This window comes from Phalacrocorax aristotelis, chromosome 13 (genome assembly GCF_949628215.1).
Source record: "Phalacrocorax aristotelis chromosome 13, bGulAri2.1, whole genome shotgun sequence".
Classification (NCBI taxonomy): Eukaryota; Metazoa; Chordata; class Aves; order Suliformes; family Phalacrocoracidae; genus Phalacrocorax; species Phalacrocorax aristotelis.
In genome coordinates this window covers 17281311-17305213 of record NC_134288.1, presented here as the reverse complement: position 1 = coordinate 17305213, position 23903 = coordinate 17281311, and the positions used below count along the sequence as shown (strand labels likewise).

General features: G+C 44.3%; 1 protein-coding gene across 3 annotated transcripts in view; it reads right to left on the bottom strand.

The window, feature by feature from the left end:
• Positions 1 to 23903, bottom strand: part of ATP9A (ATPase phospholipid transporting 9A (putative)) — a 63314-nt gene that overhangs the window by 18746 nt on the left and 20665 nt on the right. For 2 of the 3 annotated variants that reach the window (XR_012663044.1, XM_075108984.1), the window contains exons 5-15: positions 21781 to 21839; positions 21116 to 21167; positions 20449 to 20543; positions 19230 to 19310; positions 17777 to 17852; positions 14674 to 14750; positions 13901 to 14061; positions 12997 to 13139; positions 12137 to 12249; positions 9084 to 9296; positions 3575 to 3736 (exon numbers count right to left, since the gene is read on the bottom strand). Coding sequence is in view for 2 of the 3 variants with exons in the window: in XM_075108984.1 (XP_074965085.1) it covers positions 3575 to 3736; positions 9084 to 9296; positions 12137 to 12249; positions 12997 to 13139; positions 13901 to 14061; positions 14674 to 14750; positions 17777 to 17852; positions 19230 to 19310; positions 20449 to 20543; positions 21116 to 21167; positions 21781 to 21839 (1232 nt within the window). In the remaining variant the exon portion in view is untranslated. The remainder of the gene's footprint in view (positions 1 to 3574; positions 3737 to 9083; positions 9297 to 12136; positions 12250 to 12996; positions 13140 to 13900; positions 14062 to 14673; positions 14751 to 17776; positions 17853 to 19229; positions 19311 to 20448; positions 20544 to 21115; positions 21168 to 21780; positions 21840 to 23903) is intronic. The other variant, XM_075108985.1, reaches the window with a different exon arrangement.

The window sequence follows — 23903 nt, the reverse complement described above, 5'->3', positions numbered from 1 at the left end:
CCTACACATGCATACGTATATGTTTAATAAAAGAAAATTTTACTTGCCAACTACCTATTTATAAACTCTTCTTTTTTTCTTTTTTTTTTCTTTAGATGAAAACAAAAAGCCTGCTTGAAGATATTATTTTGGAATAAAGGAATGTGGCAAAGTAATACCCAGGGAGCCAGCATCTGCTACTCGAAACCTCCTTCTGCACAGGGTATACAGGGAGCTGATTTTAGTGGCTAGCAGCAGCTCAATGGCTGCAAAATAAAGACACTTGGTTAACAGCAGAGAGGGGCCAATGCTTCTATTAACAGTATTTACAGTCAGGATCTGGGCCTGATCTTGCTCCCACTGACCACAAGTGGGAGTTTTGCTGGTTTTGGCAGCAGGGATATTCTAAATACAGAAATGCAAGATAGAAACCTTTTTCTTCCTAAAGGGGAGAATATACATCATAGATAATTTAAAAGAAATACTTCTCAAATCAAAAAGGAAAAAAAAAAAGATGGCTCCTTTCCACTTTGATGAGAAAATTTAAGGGCATCCACTTCTCTGCTGAGCATATAAACACGGTTTCATGAAGCATGCCCCGGCTTCGATGGTTAGCCCACTTCTTACACCTTGGATAACACAGCACCTCATCAGAAGTTTGCACAGAAGGGAGGTTGTTTATTCCCTCTTTTATTGCTGATATTTTAATTCTAGGTCTTAAAAAGGTTGCCTGAAGTCTCTGCATCATTTTCACCATAAAAACAATTAATCTGAAGAATTTACACTTGCTTTATTTAAATGGATATGCACTATGCTTGTTGCAGCTACCCCACAGGGCACAAGACATTCGTGGGAACACCGATGGCTGTAGGTTCAGTCGGAGCTCTAGATTTCACAGATTTAACACACTGATTACTTTGTACAAGCTCAGCCTATCAGCCCACTTCAACTGACATTCCTGCCCTTGGGCATGTTTTAATATTCCAAAGCCTGGAACAACTTGAAATGCAGATTTGTCTCCCCTTCACCCTCCTGTGGTGTGTCACCCAGAACTTCAAAACAGTTCCTTGAGCAACAAGAGATCCAGGTCTGAAACACTCGGGTAGGAAAACACAAATACAGCCATTTGCGTGAGCTTTAACCATTTTCAGTCTGCCCTAAACACAGCTTGTCCGTGTCCTTCACGGGTTTGCAAAGCCAATTACATGCACATATTACAGTTCCATCTTTATCGCCACATCTCTTGCTAACAGGAACACTGAAGTTCTCCCTAATATTTGTTGTTGAATACAACCACTGTGTTGCTCCATTTTACATCACCCCTCCACGGCGCTGCTTCCGACCGGCGCTGGGCGCTTCCAGGGGTGCAGAGGAGTTAGATTTGTGAAGCTACCAAACACCAGCCAGTAAAGCAGACCGAGCGAATCTGCCGTCAGTGAGGCCCACATGTGCAATACTGATCCTGGCCGTTTCTAGCTAAAAACAAAGGCTACCCCTCCTTCTGTTGTAGCTTACAATACATGAGGCGGAAGATATTTTTACACCCTTTTTCCAGATACCCCAAAACAAACATGTAGCAATCCGGCTTTACCACAAAGTAACTGGGAAGGAAAAGAAGAAAAATTTAAAACAACCCTCAAAACTCACCAATTCTACCTATTCTCCCCACCCTAAATAACAAAGCTGAATGATACAATAAATCATATTTTGCCCCAGATCATAGGTTTCATATTCATGTTTTCGGTTCCTGGTACCAATTATCTGCCTGTACTCTCAGTAAAAAAATAACAAAGATGTTTTAATTATCTCCAAAAGAAATATTCAAACTTTGCCTTGTTTGCTTTGCAGGCAAATGGAAGTGCCTTACCATAGCTGGCTTTGTTTATCTTACTAACATAGATTCTCTAGCACTATCTTAAACTAATGATGATAATGGTGACAACTGGCCTCAATTGTTAACACCCACACTTCTTTCTTCTTTCTTTTTAAGGTAATTTTTTCTGAGAGTCCAATCCTACATTGCATTTGTATATAAACCCACAGTTATGCATACAATTTTAGCTGGGCACGTATTTAGCGTGCGCAGTGCCTGCTGCTGCTGACAAAGGGACTTGCACAAATGCACCCTTTTACCTTAAATCAGCTATTTTCAAGCCCTGCTCCTGACACTGTGATCTCAGCGTGGCTTCGGGCTCTGCTGAACAGCTCAAAAAAATCCTCCACAGCTCCCTGCAGCCGCAAGTGCCTCCTCCTGCGGTGTTGTACTTCTGCGGGGTGTAACAGGAGTTCTGATGCCTGGCAGAGACCTGGGGAGCACTTCCACGATACCTCTAACAATATCCTCAAGTTATTTGTTGTGGCATCGGTCCAGGATCCCCTCCCTCCTTCCCACCTGCTGCCATCTGCATCACCTCCTGCTGTACCCCTGCTTTGGGGGCTGGGTAAGCTGGACCCATGAACCTGCTCGTGTTCCTGCTCCGGACTGATGCCCACGGGGGAAATCACTTGTGACCTGGGTCAACTCACAGCCCCAGTCCACCGTATAGCCCGCCCAGCTCTGCCAGCATGACCGCGGCATGGACATGACAGGGAGGGCAGGAGCTTTTGGACAGATGAAAAGACAACCTCAGAGACACAGAGGAGGCTTCAAAAATCAGCTCAGGCTTCCCTGAGACGCTGCTGGTGCCCCGCTCCCCTGGAGAGAGCAGTCCTGCCGCTGCCGGGCTCCTCTTCCTCCTCACTCTGTCGGCCACTGAGGGAGGGGACATGGGATTCTGGTCCCAGGAGACAGGGTAATTGTGACTATTTCTTTTGCTGGCAGTGCTGGCTTCAAGCTTTCCTGAAACAGCAGCCTTACCTGAGCGATAACATGGCATCTCTGCTGGTTATCGTAGCTGTTGGGCCTCGGCTGGGCACGCAGACAGCCAAAACATTCAGATTTTAGCTCTTTTGTCCCACCAGTCCCTCCTATGTCTCCTTCTACCTCGTACTTGTAGCAGAAATCCTCTCCCAGCGTTTTCCAGCATACCCAGGGGCCCCGGTTTCACAGTCGGAGGGAACTGCCCGAGCTCCCTGGTCCTTCCTGGCACCCTCCTGGAGGCTCTGTTGCGCGGCCAAAGGCACAGTTTCATGGTGGTGGCAGCGCTGGCTGCCGGACTGGCCGGACACCCTTCCCCAGCCTGACAGTGCCCCACAGGAGCCCACGAGTGCAGGCAGAGTTGCTGCTCGGCTGAAACCCAGCCCAGAGTACACGACAAATTAAAAATGTGAGCGTGAAGGAGCAGCTGGAGGAAGCTGGAAGCTTAGGCTTGTTATTATTTTGAACAAAGGACCAAATATCAATGAACTAAAGATGTCTTGGAGCACTACAGCACTTGCCACCAAATGAGGCCACAGAAAAGGATGTATCACTAAACAAACCCAGCAATGAGATGCTCTTAGCTCAAAACAGAGAACCAGCTTAGAGCCTGAGGTCAGAGAAACTACAAGACTCAGCCAGGAAGAACAGCACAGCTGAGAGCAAATGTTTTCTACATTTCACATCGTGTTGGCAGGAGATTCACAAAGCCGTGAGATCTTCCTCAAAACCACTTACCCGAACAATTATCCCCATGCGCTTGCTCTCGTACGTGAAGGGGAAGATCTGGAGGATGGTGAAGTTCAGGATGTGGCCACCCGGTGTCCTCAGCTGCACGGAGGACTGGTCCCTGCCCACCAGCGTCAAACCCACGCTCTCCGTCCATTGAACCAGGGCCACCTGAGAGGAGAAAGCCACGGTGATGGCGGCCAGCCCACACCACACCTCCCTGGGGGGACAGCGGGTGGGGGCCGCAAAGGAGTTCATCACTCATCAGCGGTGCTATCGAGGGGACCTGCTCCTGTACGCAGGTGCTCCTACATGCCTGTCCTAGCGGGCTCTTGCTGAAGCTCGGGGCTCACTCACCGTGTTTTTGGGTTTGGGCGGCCCAGCTGCTGGGAGCCAGCTGCCAGGAGACGTCACCTCCAGCCTTGGACCGCCACATCCTGAGGGACGACCCTCCATGCAAGGGCAGGCACAGGTACCCTCCCCCCAGGCCGGGGTGCCCAAACCTCTGCTTTGGTTGGGCACATCAGGTAAATCTCTTCACAAACACTTTTTGAAAGTGCTAATTCCCAGCTTGCTCTTTATGAAATTAAGAATTCAAAGCGATGTATTCACCCTGGATTTACAGTATCAAAGCCAGAAACACTAATGCAGAGCTCATTAAAAATTCATATTAAAATAGCAAACCAACAAAATGAGCTCTGTGTTACGGTCCGTCTGTTTGGTAGCAACAATTCAGCAACGACTTTCAGCCTCTGTGCTGATCGGCAAGGCGGCTGAACGCTGCCTCACAGACACTCCTTAGCAGAGAACTTCTCCCCAGATATTAAAAGAACAAAACAAAAAACCCAAAACAAACCCTGGATTTTTCAAGGCACACACCGGAACTCATTTAACAGAACTTGTGCGGGTATCATTCTGATTGCAGCTCCTAATTTTTACGGACCTACAACACTTAATTCTTTACAAGCTTTCACTAGATTACAACCAGAGTCATGACAGAAGACCAAAGCCTTTTATCGTGCTTCCCTGACGATCCCCCCAGAATCCCACCTCCGCTGACACATCCATCTAAGACTGAGACTGCTGAGATATGGGGGTTTAACTCTAGAAGCTGTCTTGGCCGTAACGGATGGGAGCAGCAGCTGACGTGAGCCCATATATCACTGGCCTCCAGAAAGGATCAAGGGTTACTTTCTCCAAGCAGACACGGAATACTGGAAGTATTTTGCAGTGACATTTTCAAAGGCATGAGAGTGCTGGGCACATGGCTGCTGCTGACTTGAAGGTTAATTATCCCTTGTGCCTTTCAGGTTCTGCCTTTACTGCCTTAAGTGACCACAAATACCTTAGACAAAAATGGAATTTATTTTGGGAAATCACATATGAGATACAGATAAAAATGGAACCTAAAAATACTTGCATTGAGTCAAGATTTTCCTAGATTAATTGATAAAATTGGGTCTAATTGGAGAGTCTTTTGTGAACTCAGCCTCTTTTTATCCATAATTAGGCTTAAAAGACAACCTAAAATAAACATTTCCTTTCATACAGTAGTCTTAAATCACCAGATTAAAAAAAAAATGTAGTTGAGTTGGCTTTGCCTTGCAAGACCTTAAACCAATTTGAATCAATATTTGTTTTAATATTAGCAAGTTTTTGCAGCCTTATTCACAAAGATTACAACAAATCAAAGGCTCTTTCAAGCTTATCTTTTTTAAAAGTTTCTTCAAGCCATCCTTATGCATTAAAGTGTGCGGTTAGATAATGTTTCTAACAGTCTCCCAGAGGAGAGATGGAGCTGGGCTTTCTAATACTCTGGTTAATATATAATTATTGAGAATTTTTCACAGCACGACGTTATGTGATGTTCAGGGTGCGCAGCACTGGCTGTTAATTTGCCCACGTTAGTAAGCTGCAAACGCCTGGAGATAGAAATCTCTGCTCCCAGCTCAGCCTGTTAAAGCATCTCCTTTGCTACTTTCTGTCACAGACACCTCCTCCCTCCTTCCCTGCCAGCGCCTCATTTAAATCCCATGTCAGGAAACATTTAAACCTCCCGAAAGAAAAGCCTCGCGCAGAGGAACAGATGGATGAGCGGCACGTCGTGCACATGACGCGCTCCAAACTAACTGCGCCGCGTCGTGCAACGCCGATCATTTCAGGTGGCCCCGAGACCACAAGAAGATTCGTCAACGGAAGGGGAAGAATAATGAAAGCCATCCCCCTTTTCCGTGCCGCTCCCAAGCAGGCATGGGTCCTGCCAGCCCTTAACAGCCCCCCAGGTGAACCGCGATCAGCACGGGAGGGGAAGTGGGGCTGACCCATTTGAACGTGCCACTTCCCAGCCTCTACACTACTTAATGAATAATTACTGAGAAAGAAAGTGATATAATTTTGAGGTGTTCCTATCAGATGTACTAAAAGCCTTGAAATTACCATCCCCCATTCAACAGGCAACACCATGGGCCCGGCCTCCGGGAAGTGCCGCGGCGCCAGCGGCCAACACTGGCGGCAGCAAAAGCGCCGATGGCTCTTCTGGGAGGGTCTGGGCACCCCGGGACGGGCAGCACATTCCCAGCTTGGTGGGAGATGGAAGAGTCTTCCTCTGCGCCATGCAAACAGATAACTAGAGGTGCTCTCAGTCCCAGCGAGAAGATGAGAAACGTTCAAGATGCAAAATATGTTTACGGCTTAAACCGAGGAGATTTAAAGGCAGGCATGAAATCCCCCAAACACCTCCAGGAGAGCCTGTGCTCACTCAGGAGGGGAGATCAACAAAGTCCCTGACGGCACCCCAGGATTTTGCAGCTCTGTCAGGGCCAAGTCAGATACAGACCCGAGCACTACAAAGCAGAGCAGCTACAGCAGCTCGGCACACTATCCCCCAAACTCTGCTCTTTCCGACAATTAAATTACCCAAGCCGCCACTGAAGTGGATATCGACTAATAAATTTCATTCGAAAGAGACAAATTGATCCTTCTATGCCATGAGCTGCTCTACAAACGTCCCATTTAGGGTTGCCTAGGCAGGCAGACAACAGGCAGAAACCAATTGATCGGTGCACCCTTTCATGTCCTGGCAGCTGCGGCGGGTTGTCAGGGTTAAAGACTGTTTGCCCAGGAATCCCAGGCACTCTTATCTCTGATCAGATTATATCTATTTCATTTCCCCTGTTAGTTACTGTATGGCTACAACTGACATGCTTGCGGAGCCCCAAGGCTGTAACTGATATCTGAATAAAGATACTTCAAGACTTCTAAATGGCAGCGTGCACAGGAAACAAATTTAGGAAATCCTGCTTTCTGTTACAGGAAATGAATCCTATGCCAACTGGTAGAAATTACTCTTGCTGCTAAAGTAAAAAGAATACAAGTTTTTGTACTCATTTCATAAACTGACCTTCCCTGCCATGGCAATATTTTATCGATATAGGATTTCAAAGGCTGGCTTTACCAGGAGTCCAAAGCCATTCCCCTACAGGGAATGTTATTTAACAGCATCGCTCTCTTCCCAGGGACTCGACTTGTGCTGATCCTGCGTTTTGTACCATCTAGTATGACATACACAGAGCATGGCTAAACAATATTTGTATATCTAAGACCTACAGACAAGATTTCCTCGGTGCAGCAAAGCATATCTGATTTCTAAACCCGCTGTAATTCTCTCCTTAAGACACCACGAGAAAGGAAAAAAGAATTTAAACAATAATCTTGGAAGGATTAGTTATCACGCTATAGTAAAACAAACAAACAATAATCCCTTGGGTATTTGAGACAAATTGCTGCATAAATATTTTAAAGACAGAACTGTATAAAGCGAAAAAGGAAAAGAAAAATCACTGATTCACTATATACCACAGTGTATATGTAAATAAACAGAGGATCTGTGCAAAAATAGCCGGTAGATGCTTTAGGAAAAAAAAAAAACTTAAGCGCAGATCACAAAAATTACCATCTGGAAATCATTCAGAACTTCTTTCAATCCATAGGCAGTTGATTTCTGTAAGCTGTCTTTACATGGGAGAGCAACACATTAGAGGAGAAAAGCAGGTAATTAAACACTGACCTAGAGTGTGTGGTGGGAGAGGACACACGTACACCCCCCCGCCCCCCGTCCCAAAGCCAGGGAGCAGTAAGGGCTTGTTGTCGCTGGGGGCACGTCCATGGGGGGCGGGGGGGGAAGCCAAGGTGCAGCTTCTGTATTATACAGACAAGAACACGTTACTTGAAATGAATGCATTGCCTACTCGGGAAGAAAAAGACTGTAGGGAATATTTTGAATGTACATGAAATGTGGAAAGGAACTGCGTGTGCGCGCGTGTTTCATTAGTATGTGCGACCATTTCAAAATCCTCTCATAGCCGGGCTAACCAATAAATGTATTTCTATGCAAACAATTTTTCACCTCTAACAATGAGGGAAGCCAGCTTCTCTTTTCATGTCAAAGGTGAAAAGGTTACTATCAGGGGCAAATCTGTTTTGTTTGGGGCAATAAATGGAAGAACCCTTCGAATGTAGTCAAATGGGCGATACGATCTCATACCATCAGCAGGATTCTTAGGGGAAGTTTCAAACTTCAGTCTCCTTCAATGGCATAGAGCAAGTGTAATTGGACAAACTGATAGAAAACAAGTTGGTTTACCTCGGTTGCACTAAAGAAGATGTAACCAAGAAGCATAACCAACACATGAAACCATATTTTATTCCTCCTGTCTTCGTCACAGAAGGAAACAACACTCTAATTAGATTTTCCAGATTTTGCAGAGGGTGGCAAAGAGCACTTTAATCCTTAAGTCCTGTATTGAACCTGATCTCTCAAGATTCAGTAAAAGTCTTCAGCAAGTCTCCAGAGAGCTGCCAAGTTCCTCTCTGCTGTACCACCCTGCAGAGCCGTGGCTGGACCGGGTGCTGGCCGAGAACTGGCAGGGCACAGCTTTGCTCAGAAACACACTGTTGGGCGCTCCAGTTACTCTGCAGAATTAATTGGGGCTCCAGGTCTGTCCCAGCTGCACGGGAAGGGTTGTGTCCTGGGTTAGCAGTGCTACCCAGCGTGATTTACCAACTTTTCACTTGGTCTGGAAGTTCGAACATCTTGCAGATCAGGAACAAGCTGACCTGTGAGGGTGCTCCAACACCCTCCCACAAGTTGTTCCCCCCCTAGACAAGACAAGATTGCCTATGATTTACCAAACGTGGTCCAAGGGACTCATGGCGTTGAACTGCAAAATATACCCTGGACAAAAGGTGCAGAAACACGAGCAAAACTTAGCAATGCAGAGGCTGATACAACAGCCAGACACTAGTCGTCCTGTAGCTCTGTAGCTTCAGGCAGAGAGGCAGATTTGGCTGAAGCATATCAGCTAAGGGCACTTATGGTCTATTCATGGGTTATCAGTGCAATAAATGCATTAAAATATTATCCCCTTCACTAGACCGGAGTACTTTCACCATATAATCTGTCTTTCCAGCAACAAGCAAGGACGTATTTATATTTTTATACACCCAAATGGATACTGACCTCATCAGGACTGGAGGCCTGGTACACCCTGCAGGAGTCCTCATAGTGTCTCTCGGCCTCAGCCTGGTCCGTCACGCCGTTGGACTCGTACACGGGTGTCACGTTGTGGCACAGCGCGATTGCCTTCACCGCCTCGTGCACTCGGCTGCTCATGGTTTTACGCACCTTGGTGGCTAAGGTAAGGCCCTTCACAGCAGGTGGGTCCTGAGGTTGCTTTTATAACAAAGGAAAGCAGAATAAAGTTTTACTGCAGGAAAAAAGTATTTTAATTACATTTTTACTTCAGTGAAGACCATATATGCAGCAGCTGTGCAGACTCTATGTCCCCAGGAATGATTCGCACTCTTTGTACGCCTTAACTCAGACCGTCACTGGGAAGACACCCCAACGTCATGCAACTTCTTTGTCACTGTCACTGGTGGAGCGAAGTGCCCCGAAAGATTTACCTAAGGTTTTGGAACAGTCCCCTGAGAGAAGAGACCCCCAAACACCAATTGGTGAAAGACCAAAGTCAGAAGACTCAGCAAAACCATTTTTTGCTCCACAAAAGACCAGTGGCTCTGAAAATTTAAAGTCAATTGGGTTTCATGTGCAAGAGAATATAAATGCTGAAAACAGAAAACAGATGACTCGTATGGACCTAGAAAATCTTAATTACATTCATTTAATTTTTAATACTATTTTTAGTATCAGAATAGGAGTCTTCAGATAATTGCACAATTACTAAATTATCCTGGTTGAAGAAGGGACACACAGTGATCTAGTTTCCTGCTCTGTTAACCTTTAGTGTCAAGAGGACAAAAGTTTCACTTCCAGGTCAAAGGGCACAACGTGGTAAAAATAAGAGCAAAGAATAAGAACTACAGTTCAAAATGAATCATTGCCAGCAAATGCTTCTCATTATAAGGAATCTCACTTGGTAACGACAAACATTTTACAAGACATGTCCTTTACCAGTGTAATTCCACATGCTATTTGCCACACACTAGTGATTATAGATCTTCATAAGATCTTCCAATTTAATACTGCTGCTCATCAGCACTGTTGCAACAGGCTTTAACCAAACCAAACAGCAGCAAACCCTCAGCTGAAGTGCATTTAGATTGACATACAGCGCTAGTCAAACACTGAACTAGTCACAGTCACCCAAAGGCTCTTGACAAATATTGAATACTTTGGCAAATAATTAACCAGTAGTCAAGTTTTCTCTGGAGACTGAATACAAAATGAGGGCAAACAGAGCTGAAGTCTGGGGGATTTTGGTTGGTTTTGTTTTGATGTTGTTGGGGTTTTTTTTTGTTGGGGTTTTTTTGTTTTTGTTTTTCTAAAGTACAGTTCAGTCATTTAAGGGTCTCAACACCAAGAGAAGAGCCAGATACCACGAAGGCTGTGAAAGCAGAGGGTAAGAGAGAGGTAGCCAGGAGTTACAAGTTACCCAAGACACATGCCAGTGAAAAAGATAATTACTCAAAATACCGGGTATTTATCAACTATCATATGCTTAGTTAAAAGTCCGTTGTAGCCTGACAGTCTGCCTAGGGAAAAGCTATGCCACAAACAGATCACCGAGGTCAAGGCAACCTGCTGTGCCTCTTTACCACCATGAACAGAACCCAAAAATAAAAATCCTATTTACAGTAAGTACATAATGCTTTTTTCCAGGCAAGAATGCTGGCTTCATGTTTCACTTTGTGCGGGGTACAGAAAGTGCACTTCAGTCTAAAAACCTCTCAAGCAAAGCAAAAACAATGTGACATGAAAAACCCAGTTCCCTGCATTGGGTGTGGACGTCCAAGGAAAAGCACGGGCACCTCGGAAACGACTTCTGCCATTTCCGTAGGAATGAAGCAATTCCCCAACTATTGCAAAATGAAAATGCTTGACGTAAGACATGGGAGTAGTAACTCACCACTAACATCTGCAGATTGTGCCTGTGGAATCACATCTTACAAAAGAGAAAATCTAATTGTCAGTAAGTCACAAAAAAATTGCTTCTAGCTGCAGTTGAAAGAACGGATATTAACAGAAAATGAAAAAAATGCTTCCATAATTACATACATGGTGACAATTCTTAAATCTTTTGTAAGTACCAGTGGCTGGAACATCAGCCACCGACAGCCAATTATTTCTTTTTAAAGGTGGTAATATTCTAAGTAAAACCTCACCCCTTGTTTTAAGAAGGAAGTCCATGTATCCATATGAAGTTTCAATTGATAAGCATCTTGTCTGCTGTAACTTGCTAAGGAATATGGTTTGCTGACCCAGACAAGTCACATGGCATTACCTGGCTATGGCACAAAACCAAAATAAAAGTCTAGGAGTAGAGATGAAGGCTTTTTAGATGCTGGCTCAGCCAGTGATACTGAAAGAGGAACGCAAGGGAGAGACTTCCCAAAACAGGATTTTCCTGTTCTATACTTTACGTGTTGACTTTGCCGCCTTCTTTAGCTGTAGGTATTTCTCAAAGCAGATGTCAGTTATGCACCATGTAAGATCATCGGTACATTAGTGAAAGAATCCCACTTTTACCATTTTCTTTTTAACCATCAAGCCTAAAGCAGCGATGTTGGTACGCTGTTCTCTGTTACTCCTTTACTAAGTACCTACGGTTCCTCTTCCTTTATTATTGCACCGGTACACAGCGTTTCAAGCAGCCACTTAATCCACTAAATATTACCCAGAGCCAATTTTTGCCAATTTTTCAATGAAGTAAATGCTGTGGTTGCTGTAAGGGGTGAATATCTCAGTACAAGTGTGCTATTTTACAATCAGACCTTAGTAGCAAGACACAGGCGCGTACACTGACATGCACGTACAGACCTGTGCATGTGCTGTGGCAGTAACGGACTGGTGGATGTGAAACAATCTACGAACGCAACAAGCAATCATGGTAATATTTATGCATGAAGCGTCCAGTGACCTTCAGACTTTTCCAAAAAATAATAGTTAAGAGGCAGATCCCTGGCATTTTAATTCACCAGAAGCCCAGCGTCCCGGAACAAAACAGACTTTGTCTTGTGAACAAAGAGTTAAGTCATGCAATTTAATTCTACCTGTGTATATATACTGAATATGTGGCTCTGCACTTCATCCATAGAGTCCAGGCCGTAAGCCACCGTTCCCAGGTGAAGTCGCTTGAAGACCATCTCATTCTGCGTAAGAGTTCCTGTAACAGAAGCAGCACCAGACGTGGAGCAGGACCCACACGCCTGCTGCCCAGCACACGTTCTCGTCCTCGCTGTACCCCAAATTCAAGAGCTAGAAGCTGAACCAGTCACTGCACCAGGCTCCCAGCGCAGGCTGAGGCCAGCTGAAAAGACAATATTAACAAGCCTGAGGGCTGATTCTCCAGCGGTGCGCATCGCTGTGCCAGTAAATAAGAATGAGATTTACCCCAAAGTCAACGCCAGCAAGAGCTGCAGGTGTAATTCTGGTCCTGATGGAGCCAAAGAAAACTTCTGGAAACAACCTCAGTGGGACCAGGGTTTTATGTCAGACCAAGCTTTTCATTACAGCTTAGGTCTTCTGAATCCAAGCTCAACTTTAAGACCACAAGGACAGCAGCAGACAGACTGATGGTATGTTTCTGCCTACACATGTAGGCCATCTTCATCTGGCTTTGGAAACTAATTCTGAAAAGTTGCTTTTAATTTTATTTTTGCCCTCGGGTTTTGGTTAGTATCACACTAAGCGTCCTCTGAAGTAACATAATATTCGTGTCCTATCTTAGTGCGTTTAGAAGAAAAAAAAGCAAATTTTAAAAAAACTGATTAAATCATATTGTCAAAGTGACACGATATGCAAATTTCTTCTAGTCCAAAGAAATCTTACACTATACTCTCTAGCTGGCCAAAACCGCAACAAAATCCAAATAACATACTACGACTCAAAACAGTATTTTCTACATAGATACCTGTTTTGTCTGTAAGCAAATAGGATATCCTCCCCAGCTGCTCAGGAATAGTGCTGGACCGAACCACAGTCCCAGGGATTTTGGAATCTCTGCGGATCACCCAGCTGTAGACAATTTTCCCCATGTCCAGATTCACACGTAAACTATGCAGGAGGAAGGGGGAAAAGAAACAGAAAATGTATGTCCAGTTAAACTCTGGAAAGAAACCATCGCGAACTGCTGCCGTGCAATGAAAGGACACGTCTTCCACACTGAGTTTGAGCTGCCAAAGGAGTGTTTTGGGAGGATATTCAAAGGCAGGGGTTGGGTGGCAAATGGGGAGAAGGGCTGCGCATTGCTGCAGTGGGACTGTAATTCAAAGACAGACGATAAAACTGTGCTGAGAAGGGCAGACATAATTTGAGGGGAAGATGGACACAGACAAGTAAGGACAGCATGGTTGATACACAGACAGCAGGTTAAAAATGGAACTGAAATGAATCCCAGGCCTACACCAAAAGTAACAATCCACTTATTAATACAGTGCAATTAAATATTAAATTTTCAGTCCCCTCTAAAAGGCAATTGGGTCCTATTACACTACATGCGGTATAAATATCTCTTCTTTTCCATTTTTTGCTCTGTTCTTGTCAAAGTAACCAGGCAGCCTGAACACTGAGAGAAGGGGCTTTAAATGACTAATCCACAGCCTGAGTTAGAGTCAACGGGTGAATACGCTAAACAAATTCAGCAGAAATGACAAAGCCGTTCTTATGTTTGACCAGGAATTTGATTTCTATGTCTAGATTTGCTTACTTGTCAAATGAGGAATAGATAAGAGTTCACATGTTTGTTCATCCTGGAAGCATGGAGGAGGATGCAAAGGAAACAGTATTTTACTGGGAAGAATTAGCCACCGCCTTACCTAATGGGAATGATGTTTGAGAAGAGAAGGAGAAATCTTATGATCTGAAGATACCAGCGGCCAGCAAAGTGCTGAAGGGCCACCATGACAAGCGAGACCACCACAAGAGCCCCAAACAGGATCTTGGTAAGACAGTTCACTTCCAAATCAAAAAGACCAATCTAAAGAAATAAAACAAAGGCGTTTAAAACACACAAGAGAAGCCGTCAGCTCAATGTAACATTCACAAGGGGAACGAACTGCCAGATCCAAAGAGCCATTCTCCACTAGTCAACTCCTCCTCTTTTAAAACACTACAAACACATTTAAATTTATAAGCAACATCGTTGCCAGCTTACTAAATAAGACTGCCACCCTTTGGAAGCTAAGCAAGGCATGAAGAGGTGTGAGAGGACTCATGCTGCCAAAAGCTGCAGACTACATAAACATCCCTGCACCTTGCCTTAGCTCTGCTATAATAGAAGAATGCAGCAAAATAAGCATTCCTGTTCTAACTGGGACTATCTCATTGGAACCACATGAAACAATGGTTTTACTGATCTTAAAAGTGAGAAGACACATGTATAACAGGATCAAATGAAAAAAGAAAAGAAAAGAGAAATAGGTTCTGCTATGGGAGCTATCTTAAATCATAGGCTGGAAGATATGAACCATTATTGCTATGGGGTTGTCTGTATAGTGTGTAGGTATAGGATTTGAAAGGATTTTCTTTTAAAGAAAATGAGAAATTTCTGTCCCTTTTTATTTATTATAAGACTGTTTCCTTACCATACCTTACTTCTTGGGTTCGAAGTATTCATCACACTGCGCAGTTCCCTTCCAGTGTAGAGGACAACTCCCACAACAGTGCCTAAACAAAACAGAACAGGCATCAGCCAAGAAAAACAACCTCGGTTTGTTTCCTCTGTAAAAAAAACGCTTGACAGTGAGAAAGGAGTTTTAGCAGGCTAATTTCAGAAGCAATAGCAACCAGAAATTTAAAAAGTGATACCTGAAACGTGAACCCTATAAAAACACAGACTTTGAACAGAAGACATCCTATAAGAAGTCAGTAAGGCTCCAGCCCCACTGCCCATATGGCTGCACTTGATGCAGCATCACGGACGGCATCGGCTAATGTGCATGGAAAGAGGAGTCACCTGCTTCGCCCTCTTGACTTTCCCTGGGCCCTTTTGATGTAAATAAAAGTTGCTAAGGTCGAAGGACTCCTTGGTTTTCCTCGCACCACTATGAATCCCACCGAGGTGTGGGTGCGTTTGCCTTACACCAGAGAGCAGTCCTTCATTGTCTGTCAAAACCAAATCAGTGCTCTGGGCTATGGTTCTTCTATATCGGTGAAGGTTGCCACAACCAGAGGAAAACCAATGAATTCTAGCAGCTTTCAAAGACAAAATCACCTTATTTTTAAAACCTACACTTTAAGTATTTGTCTAATTGCTGTTCCCACCAAAAGGCGAATCATACCAACTGCTACCTCACTGTAACAGATGGAGCTGCTGGGAGCCTACCAGTGTATTTTAATGCTATGCCCCACAGTTGCTGAGGAGCTGAGAGCAACAAAGTTCTCCCTTTTCTTCTCACAGAAACATAAAATAAAATAAAGTTTAGCACTATAAATTACTGTGTTTCTACAGATTTCTCTTCAAGACGTTGCAAAAAGCTATAAAGAAAAAGCTATCTACCGTCAAGAGTTTAAAAGCTGTTATTGCCAAAGTCTGATTTTTTACTAGAATATTTTCAGGGTCTGTAAAAATGGAGAAAAACAACACTGAAAAAAAGCACTGCTTTTTTTGGCAAACACACGGCCATTTTATACTCCACTATTCCCCTGCTCCCATTAATGATCAAAGATTTAACAAACTGCAAGTGAATTATTTTTAAATAAGGCTGATTAAAAAGAGGTGGTTTCTAAAAATATGCTGGGGAACATTCCTTTAAAAACGAAACCCAAACAACAACAACAAATCACTGGAGCCAGATGGCAGGTGGTGGTAAGATCATCACAATTCAAATCAGCAGATGGCACAGCTACTCCAAATCAGCCGCAAACAGTCAAGAGTCAGACCCATTCCTGCTGCAGCAGATGGAGAAAGCCACACAGCTCTGCTTCGTCTTACAAGCAAAGGCTGCCCCAGTACGGTGGCATCGCCACAACTTGACAGCTTTCACTTGCAGAAGAAGAAAAATAATATCCACGGTTTTTTCTTAACAGAAATAACCTCAAACATGCTATTTATTATTACCACAGGAGAAACAAAACTGAGCATTGTATCAGCCAAAATGAGAGGAAAAACCTGCCAGGACTAGAGAACAGCTTGAAGGCACACTGGTATGTATAAAAAGAGTGTTTTTAGTTGTTTTATGGCCATTCAAAACAGACTCAACTGCATAATCCATTCGACACGATGAAAATATTTGCGGATGTTATTCCTATTAACTGAACTCACAAAGATGTCTATCTGCAAATCCCTTATTCGGAAAGGAGGATTGGATTCGAACGGTAGGTGCGTTTGAGCAGGGAGGAGGTCGTTGCGTGCCTTGATACGGACACCAAGACCACCCGGGGCTTCTGAAGAGCACTGCAGTGGCGAGCAGGGGCGCCGAGCGCGCTGCGCCCTCCTTTGGGCACCTGGTACCCTCAGCGGGCACCGGCTGCGAGCCCCTCTGACTCCAGCAGGACTATTCACCCCAACACCCCCCGCGTTCGGCTCAGCCATGGCAGGGTGGGTCTGCCACGGTTCGAGAGCTGGTACAAATTAAAGCTTCCACGCAAGGGGTGAGAAAGCGTCCTCCCCCGGGAAAGGGTAAGAGGAGCCATACAGGACAGAATCACAAGGAAAATGGCTTTCCATCTCTCCATCTATTCTGCTCAGAAGCAGGACGGGCTGAGACTCATGCATTAAGCAGCCTGACGGGTATTTGAAGCTGCCAGGCTGACTACGTGTGTCTACACTCGGGGGGGAAGGTAAGTTACCTACTGTGTGGCAATTACTAATCTATAAACATAATGTACTTGATTGAGTTTTATTTGGACCTTGATTAAATTGTATTTGGACAACTAGTCTTTTGACAATCCCTTGGTCACAGCACTGTGACAACACTAATACACTTCAAAGAAGAGTCTGAGCAGGAATAGAATATACAGGAATAAAATCTATTCACTGGTTTTTGCTTTTAAAAGAGCAAACCAAAACCTTTTCATTGCTTCAAAAAAAAAAAAAGCTTTTGAAGTTCATGTTCCCTCCTGTTATTAATTCAACGTACACCTTGGTACTGCACTGTCGAGTCTCTCCTTTCGACAACTTTAATTCCAGAACCGCACTACAGAATTCCACCCCGCTCCAGCTATCCCCCTGCAAGCTTTGCAAGCGCGCTGGACAGGAGAGGAACGAGGCTTTTACTTTGACAAGCCTCTACAAGAGGGCATTGATTACTCTCAGGCCTTGGGAGCTTATCGTATATATAAGCCGAAATCTGTCAAAGAATTTATTTTTTTCCTTTTTAAAAGTATATCAGACGAACTCCATGGAAGCACTTACCTGGAAATCTTTCATCTTAGCTTCTGTTACCAGAATCTATTTGACACCATTTCTGTTACAGATTAGGATGTCAATGTGGAGAGCAATTAAGTGCTATTCTGGTCCTAGATGCTAAAGAAGTGCCCAAAGGCCACTCCAATTCTTTCTCATCTAGGAATGTCCAAGAGGCAATTAGATGTCAGCTCAGCTCCCCAGAGGTGTTAGGACAAGTGGGAAACCTCATTCCAACTGCTAATTTCTCCAACTGACAGAGATTATTACTCCATTACAAAAAGACCTTGAAAAATTGTTAACATATTCCCTTAAAAAGAAAAATTTACGCATGTGGCTGACTTACCCGATGCAATCACTGTGCTGGCCCATAGGGTGTTTTCTATGCTTAAACTTTCATTTACTGGAGGGTCACTGTCCTCCTACAACAGAAAAAAAAGAAAAATATACAGACTTGTCAGTAACGCCAATGACCAGTGGATGACTCGGACAAGAGTCACACAGAGGCGCTCGGAGAGGGATGCTGGGAGAGTTGGTAGACGCCTTCTTGAAAGGATGGAGGATTTTCGTAAATCTCTGGTTGGGTTAAAACCATGAGCACTTTGTTTCAGTGGAACAGAAGGACTGGGGGAGAGAGCGAGGGGGAAAGTCTATTAAAATACCTCTGTCTGCTGAAGGCCCCCGGGAATTGTAAATGAGAAAGGGATTTGTCAGCAGCTCTCCAGGGACTACAGGAAAACGTTCCCTCGCTTGGCTCATGTGGATTAATAGCATTTCTCCTGCTACTGTAAGATCTCACTGAGAACCTGTGCGGAGTGCTCAGTGATGCCTGGGAAGTTGTCTGATACGCACCAGAGAACAGTTACAAGAAAGAGCGAGTCCTCTTAGGCAGCAAAAGATTAAGTCTACACAAAACTGTACCTTTGCATAAGAAAGTAAACTAATGTCTGTGCAGGTGTTACACCAGAACTGCCTCCCCAAGCCAGCATCTTGCCAGCACTATTAAACCTGATTAAACCGTGCCACATGAAGATAAAAGGGCAAAGCCTAAATTTTGAACTAAAATGCCAGCAAACAACTTCTAAAAAGCTGAACTGTCTCCTATTTGTTACAAAACCATTTTTCTTCTGAAAGCTCCCCAAGGGTATTAGATGAATCTCTCAAAATTTTCATAATCCCACCAAGAGGAAGAAAAACCCAACCTTTTGGCCCAAGTAGGCAATGCATCTTCCCAACAAGTCAGAAGGTATATGGTTTTTAATGGTGATATTTCACAGTGGCTCTGAGCTGCTGCCCTCTGGAATAGGGGCCAGATATAACCGAGTTCACATTGGCTGCACGCAACTGGAGGCAAAAATCCAAAAGACTCAGAGCTGAGACTGCTACTGCCTGATCGAGCTAAGATCCCCCGTCTTTCCACAGTTAAAGGATTTTAGTCCTACAGAGTCCACGGCGGTCCAGATTTCCTTCTGAACAGGCACCATGAAGACATAACTGCCAATCCCCGTCTGAATGTTCAGGTCTAATACCTTCAGAGTAAGGTCCTTAATCCCAAACAGCCAATGACATTGTCTCCAAGTCAAAACTTCAATAACCACATTTTCGCTTCAGATTTATTTCATGGATTTTTATGAAGGAAAAAAAAAAAAAAAGAAAAGCAAGAAGAGACAAGAGACAAGGAACAGCAAAGAGAAACGTCGCTATTTCTCCTGAGAAACTCCGGCATCCTGGTAGCATTCAGCAGGTTTGCACAGCAAACACTACCTGTATGATTTCAAGCGTATGTCAGCAAGACTCACCCTTGTGAAGGTCCCCACGAAATTATGTATATCAATATTGGGTTCCTCTGCATATACATAGGATCGAATTTGCAGTAGGTCCTGTAAAACAGACATGTTTTGGCAGACAGACAACGACGTTTTAATAACATGCAAATATTTCTACCAAACTACTTTGAGCAAGAGTTACTTATTGAGTTCAGATCATCACTAAATTCTATTACTTACTGGAGCCCAACTATTTAAGAGAAAATTCCATTGTTGTACCAGCTTCACCGAAGAGTATTTCTTGAACTGATACCTGAGAGACCCCTGGGAGTTACTTAGATGTCGGTGCTCCATAAAAGAAATTTCAGCCTGAATAATCACGACAGCCTAAGACATTTATTATTTTGTAGCAAAGAAGGTTTGGACTACTCTTCCAAGGCAACCAAGGAACACCCTTTCACTCAATGTTCAGTTCAAGACGCCAGTGTCGCCAGGAACAGTTCTGTGGTGACAAGAAGACTCGCCAGTGCTACACAGTGTTTTCACAGCTGACTCCTACACATGCATGAACTACTTGCTCCATGGAGAGAACGCCTTGCTTCAAAGCCTTTGTATAAAACAAACTTCTTGCACTTTCTACAGATAGAGCATCAATAAAACAGGGACTTAGACTCTCCTGCACCCCTTTTTTCCCCTCCCCCGTTTATTTTTGTTTTGTTTTGCTTTAAAAAGAAAAAAAACCCACATGAACTACTTTAGCTGGAGATTTTGGGAAACAGCATGCTTGATGGAGGTTATACACTTATTTCAGATCACAGAGCGGATATATAGATCCATAGAAACCATAGAGTGGTTTGAAAAGTAGCACCACCAAGGGTACCCACCCTGCAACAAGACCTGTTCTGCAGTGAGTTACTGCAACAGCCTCTGGAGAGGACAAAGAAAATAGGAGCACCCTACCATTAGCCACCTCCTGCTGCAAGGTCACTCTCTGGCTGCGGTGACAGCCATGCGGCAGGGACACCTAGCTTCACCTTACCTGCAATCTGGGCTGGAGCTCGGGAGGAGCTGGCTTACCCTCATATTCTCTGTTGCCAAAGCTAACCTGTAACGTGCCCCGAGCCCTGTGCACGACAACGCTGCATCACCCTGCTTCTCAAAACAGCCGACTAACCGAAGCACCTGAACGTTTGCCAGGCAAAAGAGATAACACGTGTTTACCAAGCGGAATATTTAGTATAAGGCAGCTCACCGAAGCAGTTGGCAGTCTCTGAGTACAGGTAACAGGCAGCCGCAGTTTCCAGTCTGTCTCACCATCCAGCTGGTCAGTGCGAAGGAAGCAAGACCCTGGGGATTTTCAACAGTGGTCAGTGCTCCTTCCAGATCTGTCTTTGGTACACCTAGTTATATGGCTCATTTCAGGAGCTATAGGACACCCTTCTTCCTTTGGAAACTATCTGATTTCAAGTAACATTTATTAATAATGTAAGAATGTTATTCTTGCATCACACATTCATTTCCTTCCACTAGTCCAGAATACAGTGAGACTCTGCACCGTATTTTTAAGAAATTTGAAATGTTCTCATTTAGTCTCTGTTTTTTAATGCTTCTGATCAAACATTTCTTTATCCCACGCTTAACACAACCCTGAATGGCACGTAAGATGATTTACATCTATAATGCAAACCATTGTGCGACCTGATTCACTTACCCCAGACTGAACCACCTACGTTCTTTGATGCACAAAGAAAACCAGAGCATAACATCCTGAGAAGTGGTGGTCCATAAAAGCATTTGAATTCTCCACCTCTCTCAAATTTTACTATTATCTATTTCTTTCACATTTCCAAAAGATAATTTTCTCTAAACAACCAGTGAAAGGTTAATGGCTATTTTGACAATTGGTTCCAGATGTTTACCATTCTTCTCCGACGTCCTCAGGAAGATCATGTCAGCAGGGACCCGCTGGTTCTGTAAGGAGAAGAAAGGCCATTATTGTGCGTACAGCCCTGCACGCGCGTACAGCCGCCTTCCCCAGCCCCGCCGCGACAAGCAAAGGGGGTACGGAGGAGAAAGAGGACGACTTTGTCAAACTGAAGCTTGGCATTCATTTTGCTTTGAATCCTAAACTCACTTCCCCGCAGAATTCCAAGCGCAGCCTAATAACTGGTGCCAGCTCCCACCGACCGGACCGACCAGCAGCCAGGTTTACAAAAGAGCTAGTGAGTAACTCTAGAAGTAGGAGGACATTTTAAACTAATACTGCCTTCCTTTCAAGAAGTCCCATGCTAGAAGCAAGCATGTATCTGAAGCGTACGGCTACCGATTTTTTTTTCCTTTTTTGTGGACTGAATATTCTCAGACCAATAGTTTTAGAGGACATAGCTGCTTGCACAGAGGGTGTGTGAAAAAGGGGACAGGGGGGAGAGGGAGAAACCCTGAAAAACAATTAGATATTATAGACTAGTGTTCAACACTTGATATTCTGAGCCTACCGTAAAAACAAACGTGACTTCAAAATACCTCATTTTCTATGGTCTTGCAAAAAAAGCACTTTACAAAGAAAAGACACATAAAGGCTAACCTTTTCAACGAGGATGAGGTCGCCTACTTGTATATTAGAGCTCTTCACCTTCACAGTCCCTGCAAAGGAGAGGTATCAGTGCATTAGAGCAGCAGTGGGACAGGGCTTGCGGGTGCTGTGCGATGCTCCTTACCCCCGCCTTCCACTTCACTGCCCTGGAGGAAACGCGTAGCGTTTCTATCACACGAGTTAGGCAATGCTGCCCTGCAAGGCTGACCAAGCCTACTGCTCCCCCTGGAAAAGCAGAAGGTTTCAGTCTGCAAAAAGGGCTGGAAGCCTCTCATCTAACAGCTCCAGACCTCAGCCCCGGGTGCAGAAACCCCCTGGTCACTCTCATGACAACCCTGAAAAAAATCCCTACACTTTTTCTACATACTGCTTAACCCAGGAATTTGAAAGTCCTCTTGGCATCAGGCAGACAACAGAGCAAGAACAGAAAAGTTACACCAGGGAACCACCGACTCCTCTTCCCTAGGTGGCTGAAAATTTAGAGCTCAGCTCTCAAGCCAAGAGCTGGGAGCCATATGTAAAACAGGCCTATCCTAAAACCAGGCCCATTTCGTTCTGTGCCACAGCTCTTGTGCCTGGCTGGGCTCTGCCACCTCTCCTTTGCCTCTCAGCAGACACAGCCTGAACAAGCCCTGCAGAGCACGGGCCCTACAGAAAACGCGTAAATATTTATTTCTTTGCAGCTGTCAAACATTTCCCAGTTGCTTTAAAACAGGGGATTAATGTAACAATTGGCTAGTAATTTCAAATCATTAGCCAGCTCTAGATTTGGCTTCTCAGACTAACTAGTGATTTATAATCAGTTAATTTGGACCCTGCCTCTATATGTCTGTCTGTTACATTTCAACAAAAGCCTCTTTAATCTGCTGTGATTTGAGTGGAAGTGGGGGAGGCACGTGGAGCTCACCCCAGCACGGACAACACTCCTACTGTACCTCGAAATTCACGGGCTAACTGGCCAGATAGCAGCTCAGGGGGAAAGGAGAAGGGGGCAGGGAGGGGGAATAGAAATTAGCACAAAGCACAAAGGTCACAAGGATTTTACTACTGGCAGTCCCTTCATTAGCATCCTTCTCAGGATATGCTTCAGTGTTTCTGCTCCAAATTAACAATGAAAGCCATTCTGGGCTCCTGGCAGCCTGCTGCTTTGGTGACACACTGTGTGCTTAACAACATGCTTCATCACTGCTGCTAATAAATGCAGACTTCCTTACATGCTGTAATTATTCCTACAAATTATAAGCAGTCATGGCCCATTTCACAAATATCTCATAGGTCTTTCGCAGATTCTGGGTTTTGCCTTGTGAGATTTTTAGTTTTAAAAAAAAAAAAAAAAGGGGAGGGGGGAGTAAACAAAACAAATGCTGGGCTAAAGACATCTCTGCCAGGGCAGGAAGCATACTGGGGATTAAGAGTCCATTACGCAGAGGCTTGAAAAGAAAAGCTGCACTCCAAGAGGATCCAAAAAAAGCATCCCTGGCAGTCTTCTGTATGGGCTATACAAAGTTAGGTACTATGACACTAAAAGGGTCTGACAGATAACATCTCTTCCTCCCCTTTTAATACGGTTATTCATGAAACAACAAAAAGTGCTTTTGAATATTCTCCCGTGCAAAGGAGGCAAAAACCCCCGTGGGCTCTCCCCACACAGGCACAGCGATTCCTAAGCCTCTGTGCAAAAAAGCTCCCAAAGGGAGAGGTGGATTCGTTTAACCATATTTTATGTATTTCTCTTACAGATGATGAGGATTTATTTGGCAACTGTCAGTATGGGAAGCACTACCTGCAGCATTCAAGAACGGAAACTTATTTTATTAGCGCTTTCCTTAATGATGTAAATTCACGCTGGAAAAGAGAAATTAAGGCCTGGACAAAGCCACAACGCGATGGTTTCCTACCCTTATGCACATAAAGGGCTTTTTGGATCATTATTCTGAAAACAATATCATCTGCTCCAAAATTTTTCCAGTACAAGAAAACCAAAGCAGCTGGAGCAGATTTGTCTTGTTCAATAACCCTCCCAACCTCAGCTGTTTTAAGGTAAAAGAAAGAGAGGACCTTTCTCATCAATACACATTTTTATAACTCCTGTATAAATGAGATGCCCTTTTTAG